General features: G+C 39.5%; 1 protein-coding gene across 1 annotated transcript in view; it reads left to right on the forward strand.

The window, feature by feature from the left end:
* ADAMTSL3 (ADAMTS like 3) overlaps nt 1-22,312 on the forward strand; it is a 189,573-nt gene that overhangs the window by 134,683 nt on the left and 32,578 nt on the right. Inside the window, 8 exon segments of the mRNA XM_009276544.1 lie at nt 1,202-1,406; nt 2,282-2,429; nt 3,867-3,951; nt 12,126-12,412; nt 19,755-19,884; nt 20,924-20,942; nt 20,945-21,121; nt 21,776-21,955. Of these exon segments, the coding sequence (XP_009274819.1) occupies nt 1,202-1,406; nt 2,282-2,429; nt 3,867-3,951; nt 12,126-12,412; nt 19,755-19,884; nt 20,924-20,942; nt 20,945-21,121; nt 21,776-21,955 (1,231 nt within the window).

Consider the following 22,312-nt stretch of genomic DNA (forward strand, 5'->3'; position numbering starts at 1 on the left):
AGGTCAGGTTGGACGGGGCTGTGAGCAACCTGATCTAGGTGAAGATGTCCCTGCCCATGGCAGGGGGGTTGGACTAGATGACCTTTAGAGGTCCCTTCCAACCCAAACTATTCTATGATTCTGTGATTCTAAATGTACATTCATGCTAAAACCAAGAGATAAATGAAACAGAGTTTGTAACCTAAAAACCTTCATGTAATTCCCATGTCAGATGTTGCAGCAATTTCCATCTTTATTGCAGTTAGGTCTAAGATCGTGGATAGATGTCCATTTTGAAGACATTCCCTCCCAGCAGGTTGTTTATCATCCCTCTGTTGGAGGCTAATACCCCACAGCTCTGCTGGTTCACAAGGCTGTGTAAGTTTTCCTTAATCTGTGCATCACCCTGCTTCAGGAGAAATCAGCTAGGTTAGCCGAAGCAGCTGAAATGGATGAGCAGCTGGCTTTTGCTTGAAGCAAGTTGGAAAGTGTGAATACAAAGTCATTCAATGGCATTTTAATGAGGGTGGAAAACCCTCGCAGAACTGCAGTGATGACCAGCCAAATGGTACCTGTCACAATTTAATTTGTTCACAGTCCTTATGGATGAAGACAGTTTGAAATGAAATGGCTGGGTTTACCCAAAGCAAGTATTAGAGTTCCCATAGAAATTTTTTCATGAACAGATTTTTTACGGGTAGTCTGCATGATGTGGGCAGTGATGAGCAACTGTGGGTAATAGCACCCTCAGTCAGCACAGCCAGATCTGTCTTTGTCTTTGGACTTCATGTAATCTCAAGTACATATGCTTCTCTGACAATGGCAATAAGAGTATATGTGACTGTGTAAATTAACTGTGATAAATATCCTACTGAGATGATTTAGACTATTTGCAAGTAAAATCATTCCAGTAATCGAACTCTGTATATTTAGGGACTTTAACTTGTGTATGAGAATCAGATTTTCAGTTATTTTGGGAAATGTACTTAAATTTATAGTTCTGTTTTTCTTCTCATTTTGCACATGAATTTAAGCCTGGAATAATGCAAGGTAGCTCTGTAATTCAATGTATTTATATTCAGTGTGTGGTAAGAATCCAGCAACCAAACTATCAGTGGGTTTTAATGACACTAAGGTTGGATTCAGTATTTTGCACTTTTAATAGAGGTTAGTGGAATAAAAAAATAGCCTTATTTTTAACATATGTGAGTTCTTTTTCCAGGTGGGAACATAACCCTTGGACTGCATGTTCAGTTTCCTGTGGAGGTGGTATTCAGAGGAGAAGTTTTGTGTGTGTAGAGGAGACCATTCATGGAGAGATACTGCAAGTGGAAGAATGGAAATGCATGTATGCCCCTAAACCCAAAGTCATTCAAACCTGCAATCTGTTTGATTGTCCTAAATGGGTGGCAATGGAATGGTCTCAAGTAAGTTGAAAAGTAATTTGGACCTTTATTCTTGTTTTCTAAAGAAAGCCTCTAGTCTTGTGTTACCATGTGTTTGTGAGCCCAGGGCTATTAGAAAAATACAGCCCTGCGAGCATAATTCATAGTACTTACTAGGAGAAGTTTGCGCTAAGTAATTTGGGCTGATAATCAAAATGTTAACATGACTGTGTGGAGAAAAATGCATAAAGAATTATTTATGCCTGTTGAATTCCTGCTTTACACGGAGGAGAAATTAGAGCCAGAGGTCAGGCCCCTTTGCAATCAGGTCGTTTGTCTCTCAGTTCTTGATAAATGTAATATTTCACTGCATATAATAGCTAAAGGCATGTCTGTCTAGGGGCTGACATGTCTGCAAGGGTGATTTTCCAGCATTCTTACCTTTCATTATAGTAACAAGAACGTAAAGCCAACTTATCTTGGCTGGAGTTATCTGATACAGTCAGATAGCTCAACACTTCTATAATTCCTTAGTTCATCCAAATGACATCACTGACATATAGTGAAGAAACTGTTCTTGCAGCGCGTCTGACCCAGCTTTAACTGAAAATGACCACTGTGAGAGGGCGTATTCTCAGTACACAGCCACCTCTGTTTCAGACTGTTGCCAATCAGATAAGCTTTACAGAACCCCGAGAAATCATTTGCATTCCCAAAACTTAGACCTTTTTTTCCAGCAGCAACCTTTTCTTTACTCGCCTGGCAAGGCAGGGACAAATTCATACGTCTCTGATACCTGACTGATTGTGGAAAAACTTTAGTGAACACATCATCAGTACTTCTAACTTGCTTTTTAACAGTATTTGTAAATATAATAAGAAAGAAACAGCGTGAGATGGTTGCATTGTCTCCTGCAGTGCACAGTGACCTGTGGCCGAGGCTTGCGTTACCGAGTAGTGCTGTGTATCGACCACCGTGGGCAGCATGTCGGTGGCTGTAATCCACAACTTAAACTACACATAAAAGAAGAGTGCATCGTGCCAATACCATGTTACAAGCCAAAAGGTAACTGGAATTTTGTCTGGGTCTGTTATTGTTTTACATTTTTGTTAAGAGAATTAAAAGCCCCTGGTAACCTTTTTCAGAAATGCCAGAAGCTGGAATTTACTAGGACTTATTTCAGTCTTGGCAGAAACAAGCATTTTAATTATTGGTGCTGGGAATAAGTGCCCTGCTGATATTTTTTGCTGATAATGTGGCCAGACTGTCATGAGGTGAACATGCTAACTAAATCTATACAGCCTGGTCAAGTTGGGAAAACCAGAATTAATGAGTTCAACATGTGGAGGAGGAGTTGTTCAGTAATACTTGAAATGGGAATGATACTCCGTATGTATCACCTGGGATCTTGTTCGTTTGCATCTCATTAAGTGTGTCGACATTCTCAGTGGGCCTCATCAGTTCATTAAGTTATAATCAAACTGGTTTCCTTCTCTCTTCTCCATTTCTGCATGTTTAAAAGGTCTGTAACAATGATGTAAATTGACCAATATTCTCTAAAAGAGTTGGTAAGGCTTAAAACAGTAGGTGGGAAGGTGAAAAAGAGAAAACAGAGACGAGAGGGGAAACTAGTATATCTTGTCCCTTGCTCCTTTCTGTCCCTCTGGGCCCAGAAAATTTTAGTGGGTGCGACTCCCATTCTTTCAGTTTTTATTTGAAAGGCTGTATTTCAGACCTTCACAACTCACCATAAAGATTTACAGAGAAAAAATGAAAGCTCTCTGTAGACAACCCCATGTTTCTCTTCAGGATGTTTTCAGACTCTGGAGAATTCTTCAAGCAGAAAACTATGTTCAGGGTTAAACCATGAAGTAGAAACTAGCACTGAAATTTTAAGAACCCTCTTCTGGGGTTTTACTTAAGTTTGGAGGCACAGATCCTCAACTGGCTTACAGTACTCCGAGAAAAACCATCACAGAAGTGTAGGATGTATAGACAGATAAAAGAAGCTAGTGTTGTTTTTGAAATTAATTTCCAATTTTGGGAAAGCTGGCTAAGTCATCAAAAAAAACATTTTCTGTGAAAATTTTCTAATGAAGCCAGTCCATCTGGAGAGCAATGTACCTTTGCTATGCTCTGGCTTCTTTTTCAGCTATAAACTTAAGTTACGACAATAATCCATTACACTGAGATATAAGCTACAATCTACTTGAAACTGCCTGCATTTGGGGAAGATGTGGGAAGGAAGTAAAAGATTAAACAGGAATGGAAATTGGATTACTGGTACCCTCTCAGTAAAAAGGGGTGTCAGAATGGAGCTCAAACATCATGAAGAAATTTTCTAGTAAATTATGTTTTATTATCCAGTATATCTTTATTCAAAAGTATTAGCTCAATTGGCAGTGTAAAGTGTGAAGTGCTAAGGTGAATAATGCTAACATCTACATATTGCTTTGATTTTGGAGGAATTACTGAATGATTGTTTTTTTTTTCCTCTACCAGAAAAAAATCCTGTGGAAGCAAAATTGCCGTGGTTTAAACAGGCCCATGAAATGGAAGAGACCAGAACAGTCTCAGAAGAGCCAACGTAAGTACATTGTCTTTTACAGTGAAGAAACATTTCCGGCATATTTTGCAGATCATCTGGAATGGCTGTTGCTACGCAGTTTGCTTTGACAGTTGGCCCTCCTTGGGGGATGAGTTGTGCTGTGAGCTGTTCCTAATTTTACATCTCTATAGCTTTGCTTCTGGAGCTCCTGTTCTGGATGACACGCAGCTACTCTATTATGGTGTCCCTATATCATTCGAGCAATGCAAAGGGATCTTAATTTAGCCTAATTAAGCCCTAATTAATGCATGTGGAAGCACTTCAGCAGATGTAAATTAAGTAAATTTGGTTTTGTCCCAGTCATTGCTGTTACCTCAAGAATGTAGTGGTTGTATTAAAAATCAAGAGGTGCTTTGTAGGGTTGCCAGGATTTCCTTGGGGGGTGAGACCAATGCATAAAGAAAGTGAGAAAAACCTGCTGATCTCTGAGCTTAGCTGAATCTATGGGGATAAGTTGCGATATTTTACACACACGCGTGTGTGTGTGTGTGTGTGAAATAACATCTGGATTTTGTGAGTCCCCTTAAAAGCTGATGGGGGTAAGCCTCGCAACATTTAAGTCCTGGGGATGAAAGCATAACTTAAATTCAGCTGCACTTGTTCCTGTCCCGTGTATGTTCAGGCATCTGCACAATTGCTTGTATCCCCTGTGTACGTTTCATGCATATGCGTATCTAATACATTCAATATATAGTATATAACTTTCTAGAAAGTAGTAACTTTCTATAAGGTTTTCATGAGAGATTTTGAACAGTATTCTGTTGTGCTTAGCCAAATTCTGCACTCATTTGTAGTCATGTTAGTTTAAAATAATTTAGAAGAGCTTACTGAAGTCACTTTGGATTTATAGTGCTCTGAGAGCGGAGTGTGCCCCATAACTTCTTATTTTTCTTCCTCCATCTAGCTATTCCTGATTTTTGGCATACATGCACCAACAGGTGTGATCATGAGTAATAAAATCTTTACACCTGCACTGACTCACAGAAGAAACCTCTTGCCAAACAGGTGTTTGCGTAGTTATGGTGACTGTACTTGAAACTTTTCACTGCTCTAGCCTCTCAAGTCAAGTGTCAACCTACTGTGAGCAGTTATTTCACTCTCCAAATTGGTGGCCCTGAATTCAGGCAGGGTGGTAGCAAAGATATAAAAATAAAGTGTGCTTGTCAAAGGGGGTGATGCAATCAAATGTGCCTGTTGAATGTCAGCATATCAGAATGAAGGTATATGAGGCCACCTCTAAAGAGGATTCAGCATGAAGCTATAAAGAAAATGATCTCTAGCATTACAAAATCATGCTGTGGCAACCGTGAGCTAATGTAGTCTCTAAGTTTTTAGGATTCTTCAGCAGCAGTCTGAGAGAACAAGCAGGGAGGACTGGCAGGAACACAGCATGCTAGTTCAGAGTATATTTAGAATATAATAGAGCTGAGCCGGAAACTTTGTAGTGGGTTCCCTTGTACCTTGTCCTTACAAAGAAAGCAGTTATTCATGCCTTCCTAGGCATGACCGGAGTATTCCGCTGCAGCCTCACAGTGTGAACGCAGCCATGTGGTTGAGTTCTCAGTGCATGCCCTGTCACAGCTGTGAATTTTTGCAGTTTCCTGGATTTTTTTTCTTCTTCACTTACTCTGGAGACCTAGATTTTCTTTGTCTTTCATTCGTGATCCTAATCCTGTCCTGAGACTCTTCCCTTCACGTTTTCCAGATGCATCTTCACCTAAGTCTAAAAGGTTTCTCCAGCTGCTTCTTGCTGATGACTCTTCTCTGCCATCCTTCTCCTTACGGAGGTGTTGCTGAGGTGCTGTGCTTTCCTAGTCTGGGTACTCTGGGCTCTCCTGGCACCCAGCTGTAATGCTGCAGGCAGATTCCCCTTTAGTTTCTTTTTACCCATCTTTTACCTGCTCTTACTTTATTCTTCTAAAGAAGCTGGCAAGTAAGGAGAAATGAGAAATAACTCATCCCTGACTTCGTCCCTTTTTGCAGATTGCCTGCTGGTCATGTGGACAGCGGTTTGCAAACAGAGCAATTTCTCACTAGATGCTTTAAATCTTATGCCCTAACTGCTCCTGTCTTTTAGCTGGAGTGAGATTTTTGGGTCAGGGTTTAGGATGTAAAAAGAAACTGTAACAATAGCTTGTTACTTCTCCCAGAGTAAATTATAACAAGATTTCCCTCTGATTTGGATCTGTTTAACTTTGTTTTCTGTAATTTACACATGGCACAGTGATAACTGATAGCCCACCTCTGCCTAGCTGGAGGCTTGTGATTTCCTTGGTAAAATGCCATCACTTGTAATTTTAGTTATTCTCTTGTCATCCAAACTTAAACCACAATAAGAAGTCTCAGCTTCTAGTCCATCCTTTTATTACAACTGCCTTTTCGATGCTTTCGTGTGGTGTTTTAGTTGATAATGAATAAGAGAATAAATGCAGCTGTGTTTTAGAACCCACAAATGATGGATATGCCAAAAGTAGCTTGTGGAAGATAAATACTTCTGCCGCTGTGGTCTACCACGGCTGGTGTCCTGAATTTACATAGAGGGGGAACGTTCAAAAGCTTCTTTTTTTATTATTAGCAAAATAAAAAATGACTGCCCTTAAAGTGAGGCCAATGAATAAGAGAATAAATGCAGCTGTGTTTTAGAACCCACAAATGATGGATATGCCAAAAGTAGCTTGTGGAAGATAAATACTTCTGCCGCTGTGGTCTACCACGGCTGGTGTCCTGAATTTACATAGAGGGGGAACGTTCAAAAGCTTCTTTTTTTATTATTAGCAAAATAAAAAATGACTGCCCTTAAAGTGAGGCCAAGAAAAATGTAGGTCTGACCTTTTTAGTTTTTAGTTGTGGAATGTGATGACAGTTGATACCAATCATTATTTTAAACGTTCTTCCCTTGAGCCTTCTTAGTTACAGTGGGATTCGCAGAGAAGCTCCAGCAAGGTTTTTGCATCCTTTTTATTAATCGTAAGTTAAGGAAATAGACACCTCAACTGCCTTTCCCTGTTGTGGCTTAGGACAAAACCAAAATGCTTTCAAAAGCTGATATATTTTTTCAGCAACCTGAGCTAAAAAGTAATCACTGGGTTTGTGGAGTTGCACTCGCTGAATGTGAAGTGCGGGGTGTCTCATGAAGGTTGCTGCTCATTGCAGTTGAGTCATTTTCACAGAAATGTCCCCATCGTGCCTTCGGTGATAAAGAATTACGCATTTTTCACAGCTGCTTCTCTGAAAACGGGCTGGTGATTTTGTCCAACACATGACACTCGAGGTTGATAAAACCTGGCAGTGCAACTCTGCTTAGAGCAGGCAAGGGTGGTGCTGCAGGGAGGGGTAGGGTGCCAGCGTCGTGGAAGCTCTGCCCCAGTAAGCAGCCAACATTTTAGATGCTTCTGCAAACTTTTATCCAGGCCTCTTGGCACAGGAGGGTTGGAGTGGAAATATCACAAAAGCAGCCTTTTTTTCAGGATTTAGGCATTTCCTGTCTTAACTGAAAGCAAGAACTGCAGGCATGAGGAAAATAAAATAAAAAAATATTAAGAGACACCATGTTTTCCAAGTCTTTAGAAAGCTGCAGAAGGCTGCGCTGAGTTAAGTTTTCAGTTCAGATTTGATTTGGTTGGGTTGGGCTGTTCTGTCACAGATTTATCATCAGTAGTTTAGGTCACTGCTTCATTTTCCAGGTCATCCTACACTGGCTTTTTCAGAGTGTGCCAGGTGAACGCACAATTCTATTAGTGTCAGACTGATAACACTGCAGCATGGACATACTCTCCACTGTAGCGTGTACATCATTTATACCTGTGGAGCTGATTATAGGAGCATTTGATTTCTACATTGCATTGGGAAGAATGACTGTACAAAAAAAGGCCGATTGGGAAAATTTGTGCCTGCTCAGATTTGCATTTTTCCATTCTTTTTTTTTAATCAGAAGAGGAGTCTCATCTACAAACTTAGTTAAAGATCTCAGAAAATTTTCAGAGTTACCACCATCCTATCCGTTCCATTATAAATTCCTGATGATCTGCAAGGCATCATAATACAAGCGCTTGGATGCTTCTTAATCCGGACGTGAGATCGCTCTGAGCGTAAGCCCATCAAAGGCAGAGTGAATTTTGCTTCAGGGGAGTATTGTGTCCAAAGCATTGCCACGTGTGTGCTGTGAATGCCGCTGAGTAAAAAATATATCACTTCTGAGGTTGATGGAGTTTGCTTTAATGATCTGTCACAGGCTTTGGTTGTGCAAGTGTTAAAAATAAAAAAATCATCTGCCTGAAGTCAAAATTCAGATACAATGCCAGCCTCTGGAGCTCTGTCACTGTCCAGTCAGTTCCTCGCTCTAATTTTATATTAGCAGTCTCCATTGGCTTCTGTTGAAGGTACTTAAAGTGTAACTTTAACATGGTCATCCTTTGAAAAGTTCTGTAATTTAGGATTTTAATAGCTAAATAGTCGGGTGACTAGTTTAGCAAATGCCAAGGTAGAATAAAAAGTATTTCGGGTGGGTTTTTTTTTTACCTTGCACTTCACTGAAAAATACCAGACACTAATATTCAACAGGAAAACCTCAATTATAATATAGACTATAATATAAGTCAAAGAAAAAATGCTCAGAATTTTCTGAGTTTCTTCATAAATCAATTGGTTGCTGAATGAAAGAATTGCTGTGGTTCCAAATTTCCTTTCATTTATACAGGATTTTAAAAGAATGCATCATACATTATTTTTGGAATGTTTTAATGCATTCAACTAACAGTATACAAAACTAACACTAACTTCTGGTATGCTGCTGTCATACTTTTACCGAAAAAAAAGTTATTTGCTTTCAGACTGTAGACTGTTAGGTGTGGTCAGAACACCAACCAACTCTTTTCAACTGTAAATGTCCATCAATTTTATTTTTCAAATTAGGTACATAACTACAAATGGACTTAACTTTTTTTTACACAGAAGGAGAGGAAAGTCATAATTTTGTTAGCCTACGCACAATGGCCTTGGTCCAATAAAGCACTTTAAACATAAGTGTAACTCTGAACACATTATAGTCCTATTGACTTCAAAGGACTGCTAATATGCTTAAAGTTAGGCGCATGCTTAAGTGTTTTGTTGGATGAAGGTGATTTTGCCATGGCTACCCTAGGTAGTTTGCATGACTGTCTTTGAAAAGACTGTGAGATCTGATATTTCAGGGTTAAGCTGATTTTATCTGCTGGGGTAAGAGAAAGCCTTCCTTTGCAGCTTGTCCCACAGATGTTCCGTTAGGATTTGTTATCAAAAGCGTCTGGACATTCACCCCTTGCCAGCTGTGCCATTGGACTCGATGGGCTGTTGGGTTGCACCAGTATGACATTTACTCAGATTTTATCACTGTAGGACACAACCATCCACCATTTTGATACTACTCTTCCAATAAAAATCAATCTGGTCATCTACTTCAAAGGTAGTCAGACCTGTGAAGTGATGAGCACTTGCAGTTTTCCTTGGTTTCAGGAGGAGCTGGGGATGCTGTGCCCTTTACAGAAGTCTGTCAAGGACTAGTGAGCTCAAACTAAAATTTTGAGGCTCTGTTCATGGAAACTTTGAAGTGACAGGCTTTGACATATTTATTTATCTTCATAGTAGAGTTGTAAAGGTAATTCATCAACATCTCCTTAAATACCAGACACTAATATTCAACAGGAAAACCTCAATTATAATATAGACTATAATATAAGTCAAAGAAAAAATGCTCAGAATTTTCTGAGTTTCTTCATAAATCAATTGGTTGCTGAATGAAAGAATTGCTGTGGTTCCAAATTTCCTTTCATTTATACAGGATTTTAAAAGAATGCATCATACATTATTTTTGGAATGTTTTAATGCATTCAACTAACAGTATACAAAACTAACACTAACTTCTGGTATGCTGCTGTCATACTTTTACCGAAAAAAAAGTTATTTGCTTTCAGACTGTAGACTGTTAGGTGTGGTCAGAACACCAACCAACTCTTTTCAACTGTAAATGTCCATCAATTTTATTTTTCAAATTAGGTACATAACTACAAATGGACTTAACTTTTTTTTACACAGAAGGAGAGGAAAGTCATAATTTTGTTAGCCTACGCACAATGGCCTTGGTCCAATAAAGCACTTTAAACATAAGTGTAACTCTGAACACATTATAGTCCTATTGACTTCAAAGGACTGCTAATATGCTTAAAGTTAGGCGCATGCTTAAGTGTTTTGTTGGATGAAGGTGATTTTGCCATGGCTACCCTAGGTAGTTTGCATGACTGTCTTTGAAAAGACTGTGAGATCTGATATTTCAGGGTTAAGCTGATTTTATCTGCTGGGGTAAGAGAAAGCCTTCCTTTGCAGCTTGTCCCACAGATGTTCCGTTAGGATTTGTTATCAAAAGCGTCTGGACATTCACCCCTTGCCAGCTGTGCCATTGGACTCGATGGGCTGTTGGGTTGCACCAGTATGACATTTACTCAGATTTTATCACTGTAGGACACAACCATCCACCATTTTGATACTACTCTTCCAATAAAAATCAATCTGGTCATCTACTTCAAAGGTAGTCAGACCTGTGAAGTGATGAGCACTTGCAGTTTTCCTTGGTTTCAGGAGGAGCTGGGGATGCTGTGCCCTTTACAGAAGTCTGTCAAGGACTAGTGAGCTCAAACTAAAATTTTGAGGCTCTGTTCATGGAAACTTTGAAGTGACAGGCTTTGACATATTTATTTATCTTCATAGTAGAGTTGTAAAGGTAATTCATCAACATCTCCTTAAAGAATAACCAGTTACCTTGTAACCTTCATTGGAAATGGGAATAGTCTTTTCCACAGGAGACAGTCTGTCTTGGGATCTATCCCAAGCACAGCTTGAGTGACTACCCCAAGGACTGAGTTAGAGTATCCTTACGGGTTACCCACTCATCTGGTCTCCTTTCTTCTATTTGATTCTTCCTCTGTATATACTGGCAAGGAGTTATTGGCTCAAGATGATAAACTGTCCACCGAATCAACCACACTGTGTTGACATTTTTCTATGCTTACTGCGTATGCAGAGCGTAATTTTTGTCTTACCCAACTGTTCTTATATTTGTAAGGGCAGCTTTCCTGCAGTAAAGAGAAAGATAATTCTTAATCAAAGACAAGGAGAAAATCTTGCAATCCTAATTTGGATTTTTCCTTCCAAATACGTTTTTAGCATTGGTCAAATACACCCTCCGATATCTCCCATTTGTGTTTTGATCATCAGCTGCATTTGGACTTATAATAAAGAGCAACTACAACCTTTTGGAAAAATGTCCTGTGAAACTCTGTATATTTGATTTCATACAAATTGTACCCCAGAGCCACTCAGGATGACTTTATTAATGAAATTCAGCCCCTTGGCTCTAGTGCCATTTTGAAAATTACAATCAGATATTAATGTCACCCTCGAAGTCAGAGAATATTATAGACTGAAACCTCCTTTTATTCAGTAAATTCATGATCTGTAAAATAAGATTTTACTATAGTTCATCAGGAGCATAAATGCTTCCTAATAAAAATGATGGATTATAGACTGAGCCAGTTAGATCTCTTTATTGAAGATGAGAGGCTTCTTAAAAGATTAAATCTGAACAGCAGCCTGCGGTGGTGTGCATTGGAGATAGCCAGATTTGAAAAGTGCTTTTCTTCTGTCTGGTTGCTGATTATTAGTATGACATAAGGTGATGGCCTTTCTCAGATTTAAGCAGACTGCACATACACTTTTGGCATATGCCTAAGTCTGCGTACCTGGGGAGCTACTTTGTATTGTATAGATATGTCTTCATGGAGTTTCTCCTTTTTTTCCACTGAAGGAGTTTGAGAAAAGATTTAGGTGATGTCCTTTTTCCCCAAAAAAGGATACAGCTTTCCCTGTTCCTCATGATTCTTTCTCCTCTTTTCCTACATCTTTTCTTTTGTGAATTTTGAGAAATGGTCTGGGACGGGAGGCAAGTGAAAGACTTAAGACGCTTGATTCTGCATTCTATTTAAGCATCAAATAGTATTATGTATTGTCTGCTTTGTGTATAAACATACACTTATGTGTTTTAGCTGTGTTTTAACTGTGCACACACAGACACAATTATATGGAATAAAATGACAGTGTTTCTACTGCGCTGTGATTATTTGCAGGTTTATTCCTGAACCCTGGTCTCCGTGCAGTGCCACGTGTGGCAATGGCATACAGGTGCGAGATGTGAAGTGCCGAATTCTTCTCGCGTTCACTCAGACTGAGGTCGAACTGCCTGAGGAGGAATGTGAAGATGTGAAGCCACCAACAGAACGAGTCTGTCATCAGGCGTCCTGTGACAGTGATCCTGTCCCCTACACACCAGAATTTTCACATGCTGAAGATGGCAGTGTGATTTACGACTGGGAATACATTGGTTTTACTCCTTGTTCAGCCACGTGTCTTGGAGGTACCTGTATTTATTTATTTCTTTACCCTGGGTTGTAAGAATTTGGCATTGTTTGACATTGTTGGGCCTTCTGTTAGTGTTACGCTAAATTAGCTATGTTGATCTGTAGGAAAACATGCATCTTCAAGTTTTAACTTATTTCTGGGTTACCCATAGAGTATTTCAAACTACTTTGTTTCCTTTATATCCTGTGTTCAAATACCAACTTTATTTGGTTAAGTAAGGTGCAAGAAGTTGTTGATACAGCAACTTGCTTTAGTCTTGTTGCTGCAGGAGTCTCGGCTGCCAGGCGGTTGGTGGTACCAGCATGTTTAATGCATCGGTGATGGGCATGTCTAGATGACCTTTCTTTTCGTAGGAACTGAAAGTGTATAGTTTCGGAGTTAAAATTCCCATGTTAATTATTCCTTCCCTTCCAAAATGCTGCCATTTTCTGTAGTACAGTAGGGATACAAAGTTGTAATTAGGGAGGCTTGCTTTCAGTCTGACCGGCACGAAGATCAAACGGGAGTTTGTTTAGGTCATGGTACAGTATATCACTCTATAGGAACTCTGTGCCATACATCTGTCTGCAAGTAGTTAGGCACATTCCTTTTTGGATGTAATCGAATCTCCCTGTCGTCCTAAGTACATGTTACTAGACAAGGTTGCTGGTGTTGCTACTACATACTGTACTTTGGGACTGAACACAAGTGAGTTATGAAGTGTTAAGTGGAGGCAGTGGAATTGTGAACACACCTATATATGACAGGACTGATGACATCAGTGGGAAGTGAAGACAGTTGTACCCATAGAAGAAATAAAAAATGTAGAGCATGTAGAAAAGGGGAGGACAGAAACAATTGGAAGCAGAGAGCCAGTCTAGAGCTCACAGAAAGCAGCCTCCTTTGTACTATTCACCAGTTTGAACCTTGAAGACAGAAGTTGGGAGGGATGCCCTAGAATGCTATCAGCAGGATGGTAAGTGACTGATAAGTGCCTCCTTTATCATTTACTACTGCTGTTTACTGATGGGGTTGAGCCATAGGAATAGCAGCACATGTGATCACAAAAGCTGATGCATCCCATTCCCTCCGCTACCTTCAGCGGGCATTTTGACCCGGCAAGGTAGAAGAGGCTATAGTCCAAGTACCTACATATAAAAGTGACATGGTAATGACAGCTATTGTGACTGAGTGTCTCTGTTTCTTCACTTTAATGAGGGAATTGTTTTTAGAAACAAGTAAATCCTACTCTAGAGCAGAAACAAGGCTTTCATTGCTACTAAATTCGTAGTTCTCTTTTTCATATCTCAACTGATTTTTGTAATGTACAATCATTCCATTGCCACCTTAAATCCACTTTACTACTGCTTTTTAGCCCATATCTTTGTTGGAGGTGTTCTAAAAGTTTTTGAATTTTGAGGACATCAGCAGGCATCTAGGCTGAAATAATCTCTAGGCTTTGCCTGCTATTGCACACGTGCACGTTTGCATTGCCTGCGTCGTCACATGTGAGTTTGTCCATGCAAAAAGTTCACATAAAAACTTGCACTGGGAGTGCAAGCTGATGGTAATTTAAGGAGCCTGTACTGAAGACAGTAGTTTCGTTTGCCGGCATGAAGGAACTTCAAAATGACTGCTGAGCAGAATCCCATGTTCAGCTTAATTTTGTTCCTGAGGGAGCTGCGTGTGAATTCTGTTGTTGACTTCTGGCCCTTTCATGAATTTGTGAGGTTGCCTGACCCAGAATTGTCCTACAGGCGTTCACAGTAATCTAACCATTTGTTTGATAGGCAATAGAAACGATCCATTTAAAGAAGTTTGAAAGAAAATATCTGGTTGTGTTCTTGAGACTTCTGTGGTATCACTGGTACTATGTCTAGACATTTTTCTTATGTGATGCTCCTGGGAAATGTGGGAAGTTGTCAGGATATTTTATCAATGAACAGCTTCAGAAGTCCCTGTACTGTTATGCTAGTTAGGTAGCAGTGATTTTTTCCTTCTATCAGTTCTGGTCTTCTTGCTGCCTTGGCAAAGGCTTTCAAACAGACCAAAAATTACCTGCCGATAAATAGTTTTAAGGGAACCAGACATCTCTTCTGTTTCCAACTTATTGCAATGTACTAACTAATGATCTCACTGTCTACTATTTTTCCATTGTGTAGTTCAAAGGAGCTGATCCATTTCTGCTAAGTTTTATGTTCAAATCTCATTTCAATTAGATGAACTCTTTCGTTACAAGAAATAAATGTTGTCTGAGTTTGGAATATCCCAGTGTAATGTAAATTATATTAGGTACTTTTTCTCTAGTATGTCTGTATCTAGCAGTGGCTATTAAAATAAATTCCTGTGGATTTCTGTATCCTCAGAACTCCCTACCCCCATTTCTTAATGCTTGACTCTCTCTGAATGAGGGAAAAATCTGCAGGGTCTAAGTAGCTGGAAGCTTTATAGCCACTGTTTGAGCAAGGACTGAATCTCTGTTTCAGTGCTTGTCACTTGCACCTTTTTTTTAAATCCTCATACAGACTAGACTTTTAATTCAAACTCTCCTCTGGTCCGTAAAAATGCAGATGGAAACATTGTTTTTGAGGTATTAGAATTACAGAGATAGAGCAATCTGCAAGGCATTATCAAACATCATCTTTACTTTCCAGTTCATCATATTCAGCAGGTTCTAGAGCATTAATAACACGAGGATTTGGTCATTTTGTGTGCTTTCTGCACCAATTCTGTGTGGCTTGTCCTGCAGCATATTGGGTGCCATAAAACTTACTGCTTTTGAGGACTGCTACGTTGTGTTATGCCTGTTAGCATAATTAATACTGCTTTCATCAGTCTTTTCATGAGTTCAGATAAAAGTTGTCCGGGCTAATTGAGGCAGACATCACCTTTAACATCCATAGGAAGCTCAGTAACCATCCTGAAAGCTAAAGATCTATTTTGCCTTCAGTGACTGAAGAAATCCCAGACTGAAAATAAGCCAATTGTGTGCTCGGGGGTCTCAGGATTTGCCCTCATTTTCTCGGAATGTTTTGTTTGTTTTGGTTTGGTTTTTTCCAATCTGAAGAACTTTGGCCCTGATGCAAAAGCCCCCCGCATAAGTTTAATTTTCATAATATTGGCAGTGAGAAGTAATAGTTGTTATCAGAATAAAGAGTAAGCCTGAGGAGAAAAAATGTTTTTCTTGTAATCTCTAGTATTTCTTTAGTGTTGTCAGTCATTTAACTATTCTACAATATTTTAAAGGGATGTTTTCTATTTAAAAAAATAACTGGACATTTTCTGGGTCCCTCTTTAAAAATACCTTTAATTGCAAGAGGCAGATTGTGCTATTTCAGTGTAATTATTATTATTTATATTCCATATGCTTCAAAAATTACGATTCAGGCCCCCCAAAGTCATTACATTGGCTTAAAAATAATGAGATTAAACAACAAATACATATGCACTTCCTGTTGTTTCCTTTATAGTCTGTGGCTTTTGGAAGCTTTAGGGTGCAGTCAAGTTGTGTTTTCAGGCTCTTGTCTGGACCCTAATGGCTAAAAGTTTACCATTTTATTTATAAGAAACCTGAGATTCTTAGAAAATCAATGGATTCTAGCCAAATTTAAGGGCTCTTAAGAAAAACAATGACCGTTCCGAGACTCGCATATGAAGGTGAGAGCATTTGCAATAGTGGTGTAGGCAATTTGATAACTGGTTACTCCTCTGACTAGTTTCATTAACTGCAGACACTGTTTATTCTTTTACAGGAGGACTATAAATAACATTGCCGGTTTCAATAGATTTACAGAGAGGCTCAAGCGTATGTAGGACTTGGCATTTCTTCTGAGTAATTTTCAGCTGATAGTACATATTTTTAAGCAGTCACCAAACTGAGACTGTCTGATAGAAATAAATGACTGTCCTTCCTCTTCCAGGTACTGAGAATAGATCCACCCTCTTAGCATTTGCACAGCAACTTTCCACCCCCATTTTCTTTGCACTCTAAAAAAGGCAGAAACAAAAAGTTTGGGCTTTTTTCAAGCATTCTGATCTTTTAACACAGCTTCATGCACTGTGTATTTCACTGCACAGAAAAGCTTGTAAAAATGTAAATGTATGTGGTTTGAATGCTGGGTTAAATAGAAAATATTCTATTTCACTGAATAGTAGGATAATTACTACAATAGTGCATCAGATTACTGTAAAAATACTTAATGCTCCCTGCTGCATATATAATGTTTTAGTTAAATTATCTACTATGTTTATATTATAAGCCAAGAAAGTCATACATATAAAACTTTGCTTGCTTGAATAATAGATTCTTCCATTTTCCAATCAACATAGAATAAGAAATTTATCAGTGATTGAAGTTCCCAGCTAATGTAAAATTATAGTTTGGGGTGAGAAATCTGATTAATCGTCAAGACATTTTGACAGTTAAGTTCAAGCAAACACAGCATCAATTAAGGGTAGTTATTTATTGAATAGAGTCCTTGAACTGAGAACCAAGGGACCGGAAGGGGGTGCGTGGCGTGTTTTTAACAACTCTTTAATACCTGTTTTGTACTTACGACGTCAAAACAGGGTGCCATTTTTCTTTCGATAAGGCCCCTGTGGGGAGGAATCACCACTGCAGTCTGTGCCCTGTAGTTAAGTCAGATGAAAGATACACCGCGTATCGACGTTTTCTTCTGGTAACACAATTAAAGCCAGGTAGGTCATGCCGCAAGGCAGAAGCGGTTTAATGAACTCCAGGTGGCAAGCTGCAGTCAAAAACCGTCACCTGGTATGACATGCCTTTTGCTCGTTTGGCTGGCCAATTTAGTCTTTATAACACCGAGATAAAAAGTTCCCAGGGGATTATTGCCGACTTAGATGGTCTGAAGGGAATCTCATTTCATTCCCCTCCTTCGTGGGAGATATTAACAAGATATTACTTATCGCAACCTGCTCCAGAGCAGCATCACCTCTGAGTGTGGTTTTCCCACAGGAACGCAGTGAGGTCAGCGAAACTGGAGGTTGGTAACATAGCGTAGATTTTGACCTAAAACAGAGATTATGTGGCTGCTTGATACGTGCTTGGTTGCTTGTCTGGTAATGTCATTCTGTTTCTGCCAGAACACCATTTCTAAATCTTTCTTTCTCTCCTGTAGACAGGCAGATGTGCATTTCCTACATATGGGGACAGGGAAGCTGCTCCTGTTAAACAAACACATGGGGATCAACTGGACAGAAAAAAATTGATTCCCTCGGTTGTCAGTCTGGAATAAAATAGTAGAGTTCTAGAAACCATGTTTATTTATTGGTTTGTCTTTTTTTGGGCATTTTAATGTCTGCCTTGTGGTAATGGTTTTTGCTGTTAAATGTTTCTTCTCAGCCCTGCTAGTAAAATACGTTTTACTCAATGCGTGTGTTCTATGTTAATGTAATTATCAATGCTTTGATATGAGAGAACTGAATAGGTTGTCAATCATATTTAAGGTCAGGTCTTCTGTTCTGTAAAAATTCATCACTTTGTAGATGTAGTCAAAACATTTATATAACAAGGTCTTTCTGAACTGAAAATGAGTCCCAGAGGGGATCTAGAGGTGTACCAGAGAGCCCGAAAGAAATTGGAATCTATGTTATTGTGAAAATCACTGCTGGTCTACTCCTGCTGAAGTGTCTGAAATCGTTGGACCGGTTCAAGTGTTGCAAAGAGGGATTGTGGCAGGGCTGGCTGATATGCTGGACTACATCAGAATTGTTTATAGATGGAAGGAACAGCTTTGGTTTATGAAAAGAATGACAGTGCTCATGAATGTGTTGTAATAGAGAGAAATACGGATGATTGGCATGGAGATGAGACTTTCAGTGTAGGATATTTCATTGAGCCCACTGAAATCAGAATGGCTGATGATCAACAGTGCCAAGAAACCAGTCGTCGTGCACAGTTGACACAGAAGTAGGAATAGATATAGTAGCCTTTGTGTAACAATAGTGATGGTGTTTTTGAGGTAATGTCATAGGTGATACCATGAAGTGCTAAGTGAAGGTTTCTACTTAAAAAAGAACTCTCTTTGAAAGCTTAGAAGTTGGTCATGAGAAAAGAATTGTAACCTGCTGCTGAAAGCAAGTTCGTATCCTTACAAAATCACTGGAGATAAGTGAAAGACAGGAAGGCAATAGCCTTTCAATACTTAAAGGGGGCTTATAAGAAAAATGGGGACAAGTTTTTTAGCAGGGCCTGTTGCGACAGGACAAGGGGGAATGATTTTATACTAAAAGAGGGTAGATTGAGACTAGATATAAAGAAGAAATTTTTTACGCTGAGGGTGGTGAAGCACTGGCACAGGTTGCCCAGAGAGGTGGTGGATGCCCCATCCCTGGAAACATTCCAGGTCAGGTTGGACGGGGCTCTGAGCAACCTGATCTAGGTGAAGATGTCCCTGCATTCTATGAAAATAGGTATTTTATTATTTCAATGCTTTTTTGTTCTACAGGATTATAATCATTAGCGTTGCTTATATAGAACAACCCACATACACAGGATCCCCCAAGTACATCACAAACCATCTTGTCTTTCATATGCATGTGAGTGAGCTTTGAAATTGAGCAAGGCTTTCATACTAAAAAATACGATATATAAAATTGGATAATTACATAGGTTTAAAATAAAAGTAGTTCATAGAACATGTATTTGCTAAGCTGACTTGTTCTAAAGCAAACTTATATTACGTTTCATTTTGACTCATAGAAATTTGAGTATTAGTAATCATTCATGCTTCAGTAATAAGGTCCAGGTAGCAAGAGCTGCAGATCGGAAGGTGCCAAGAATGGTCACGAGCGAGGAAAGCTCTAGGCTGCGTCAGATTTCCTGCCTTCAGCAAAACTATTGCCCCTCTTAGCCCTTATGAGAAAGGTTCTATGTTTAGTCAGCCATTTTCCTGACTATAGTTTTGCAAGTTTTCTGCATTCTTTATTACATCTTTTGCAGATCCTTAAAGTCAAGGTAAGTGAGAAGGAATCCCTTTTACCCTGATTTTGGCAATGAAACCAGTAGTTGGCTTGGGACCACTACAGCACTAGGCAGATGTAGCATCTGATGGTGGGCAGACAGAGAAGCCTGTTTTCTGTTGGTTTTCAGAGAGGTAGAATGTCAAATCAAGCCTTTAAAATATCACAGAAGTAAAGTGCTAGGTATAAATCACAAAATCTTTTGAGCATTAACTATATAAACTATCTCTGTGCTCCTTTTGACTTGAGATATTACTTTTAAGCCTGCTATCTAATTCAGTGTTCGAAGCTTTTTTACTGAGTATTATTCAAGAGTAAGCTTTACAGAAATCTCTTCCATCTTCAGTGTTTTATGAGTGTTTTCCTCTTTAATTCAGGAACACAAGAAGCCATTGCAATGTGTCTGCATGTGGAGACAAAACAAGCAGTCAATGAAACCCTGTGTGACAATTCCAAGAGACCACCACCAATGACTCGTACTTGCAATACGAAGCTTTGCCCTCCGAGGTACACTGTAATAATGAAATCACACTGTGGCAAAGAAATGGTTAATATGACTTAAATAAACATTGGCTTTCTCAGAAAGGGTTCAGATTGCAGGACTCTGGTCTTGCTTTGGGATGAAATTTCACTACTTCTGTCTTTAACAAGGTTTTGGGGTTGGGTTTTTTTTTTGGTCTTGTTCACTCCTTTTCCACTCTTCACATCTCACTAATAAAACAGTGAACATTTTCTGAAATAAATCTCTTCTGTGTCGATATTTGCCAGAGTTGGAAAAACAGCCTTAACTCTTCTAGTGGTACAAGGAAAATTTCAAGGCAATTTAACAAAAAAACAGATAATATTTACCATCTGTCCTTACTGAACGAAAAAAGTGGAATTATGATTTACAGTTCTTTTAATTTCATGCTTCTTTGGTAGCCCCACATAGTTCTTATGGCTGCTTATGTTTATTCAAAGATCCTGGGAAAAGAACAAACCCAGTCCAAATCCCAGAAAACCTAGCTAATTTGGTCACTTGAAAGGGCCATATGTGAAATTTTGACATGCGGTGCCTTATTTACCCACTTGTGGTCTCTGATATCCCTGATCCTTTGCATGTTGTTTCTACGTGTTTGCAGAAACCTCCTCTTGCAAAATGTAGAGAAGAAGTTAACAGGAACAGGATGTTTTATAGATAACATATACACATCTAAAGGAAGCTTTGTAAATTGAAGAAAGGTCTATTTACATATTTACAATTAAACATCAGCAGTTTGCCAACAGGCGGGTTTTTTTTATGATGAACATTCAGAAAGTAAATGCTGGATTTGAATTTGTCTGGAAATAGCTATCACTGTTGTCAGTAACTTCTGTGTTTTCTTGCAAGTTTATAAATCTAGTTTATAATTTTGCATTACTGCCAAACCAAAGGGATGTTTTAGCCATCTATCAATAACTGTGCCTTCAGGTACTTTTTGCTAGGGTCTGTCTGGGTATGACTGCTCCTTCCGCCATCTGAGGCGAGTTGCTAAAACCTGGGCTTTTGGCTGTGTTGTTGGAACAGGTTGCAAAGCCGCCCCTGGAGACGCGACGCTGCTCGGCTACGTGTGGGGTTGGGATACAGACGAGAGACGTGTACTGCCAGCAGCCGGGAGGATCTGCCGTTGCCGCTGAAGACTGCAAAGACAAGAAGCCCCATTCTTTACAAGCTTGTAACCAGATTCACTGTCCCCCTGTTTGGCACGTTGAGGAATGGCAACAGGTATGACTGGGTTACAGAAACAGTTTAAATGTGTTCCTCTGGCTGGGTACTTGAAATTCTCTAGCTGGAATAACATGGAAGGTAGCTCCTAAACTTTGGTATGTGTTTCGACTGATTTCATTAGAACAAAATAATCCAGGGTCAAAAATACTACTTTTGACTACTGTGCCAATGGGTAGTCACAGGATGAGGTGGAAAGTCCTTTTTAAGATTTCAGAAGGCTGGATACCAGTAACTCCAGACATCACTTCTCTTTCTATGCTCTGCAAATGCAGTAACCTGCTTTTGGAGACATTGCTTCATTTTTTTTTTGTCTCAAGGACAAAGTTTCCTAAACTCCCACCAGATACGTTCACTGATGTTGGACACAGGCAGATCTACGTGTAAGATGCATGTTTTTCTTTAAGATTGCATTCAGGTGGTGTGACTTTTTAACTTAGTAGTTAGGTTCTCATCACCTCTAATACATTAGCTGAACATTTTAACAGAAGAATTTTCTACATGCCGCTTGCTTTCTAATTAAAAGTAGATGTCATTTTTCAAGAGAGCATAATTGGGCGGGGGAGAGCTTACCGTGTTTGTGTAAAATAAGTGTGGTGGGTGAGCACAGATGTCCATGCAGGTGTACGAGCTTTGTTCTCTTCTTCTCCTTAGTGCTCACGTACTTGTGGAGGAGGGATTCAGACCCGCAAAGTGTACTGTAAGCAGCTGTTGACGGATGGAAGTTTCCTGAAGCACTCTGATAACACCTGCCAGGAACCTAAATTGCCAACAAGTAAACCATGTGCAAAAGTTGATTGTCCTCCTCAGCTAGTCGTAGGAGAATGGTCCAAGGTAAGCAGCCCTCAACAAGGGTGAACCAAAACCTTCAGTTGCAACATGAGCTCTGAAGATTTCTGCTTGGGTGAATAATATGTTTGGAGCAATAAATTCAAAGGGTAGCTGAAGGTTTTGCTAGGCATCCACCTGGACTAAACTGTGCATACAGTTGCTGTTCATCCCTGCCTGCAACCAGACGGATCACGTCCCCCTTCCTGAGCTGTGTTTGAGTTGCTGAAGGACAGGGTGTAATGCATTGCATGCATTCTACCAGACATGTTCAGCTATCAATTATTTCATAGTATGGCTTTCAAAAAGCAAATCTTTGCATTATTCTGGAATATGTCCTCCTTCTTTCCCATTTAATGCAAG

Source organism: Aptenodytes forsteri, unplaced genomic scaffold (assembly GCF_000699145.1).
Source record: "Aptenodytes forsteri isolate BGI_AS27 unplaced genomic scaffold, ASM69914v1 Scaffold1, whole genome shotgun sequence".
NCBI lineage: Eukaryota > Metazoa > Chordata > Aves > Sphenisciformes > Spheniscidae > Aptenodytes > Aptenodytes forsteri.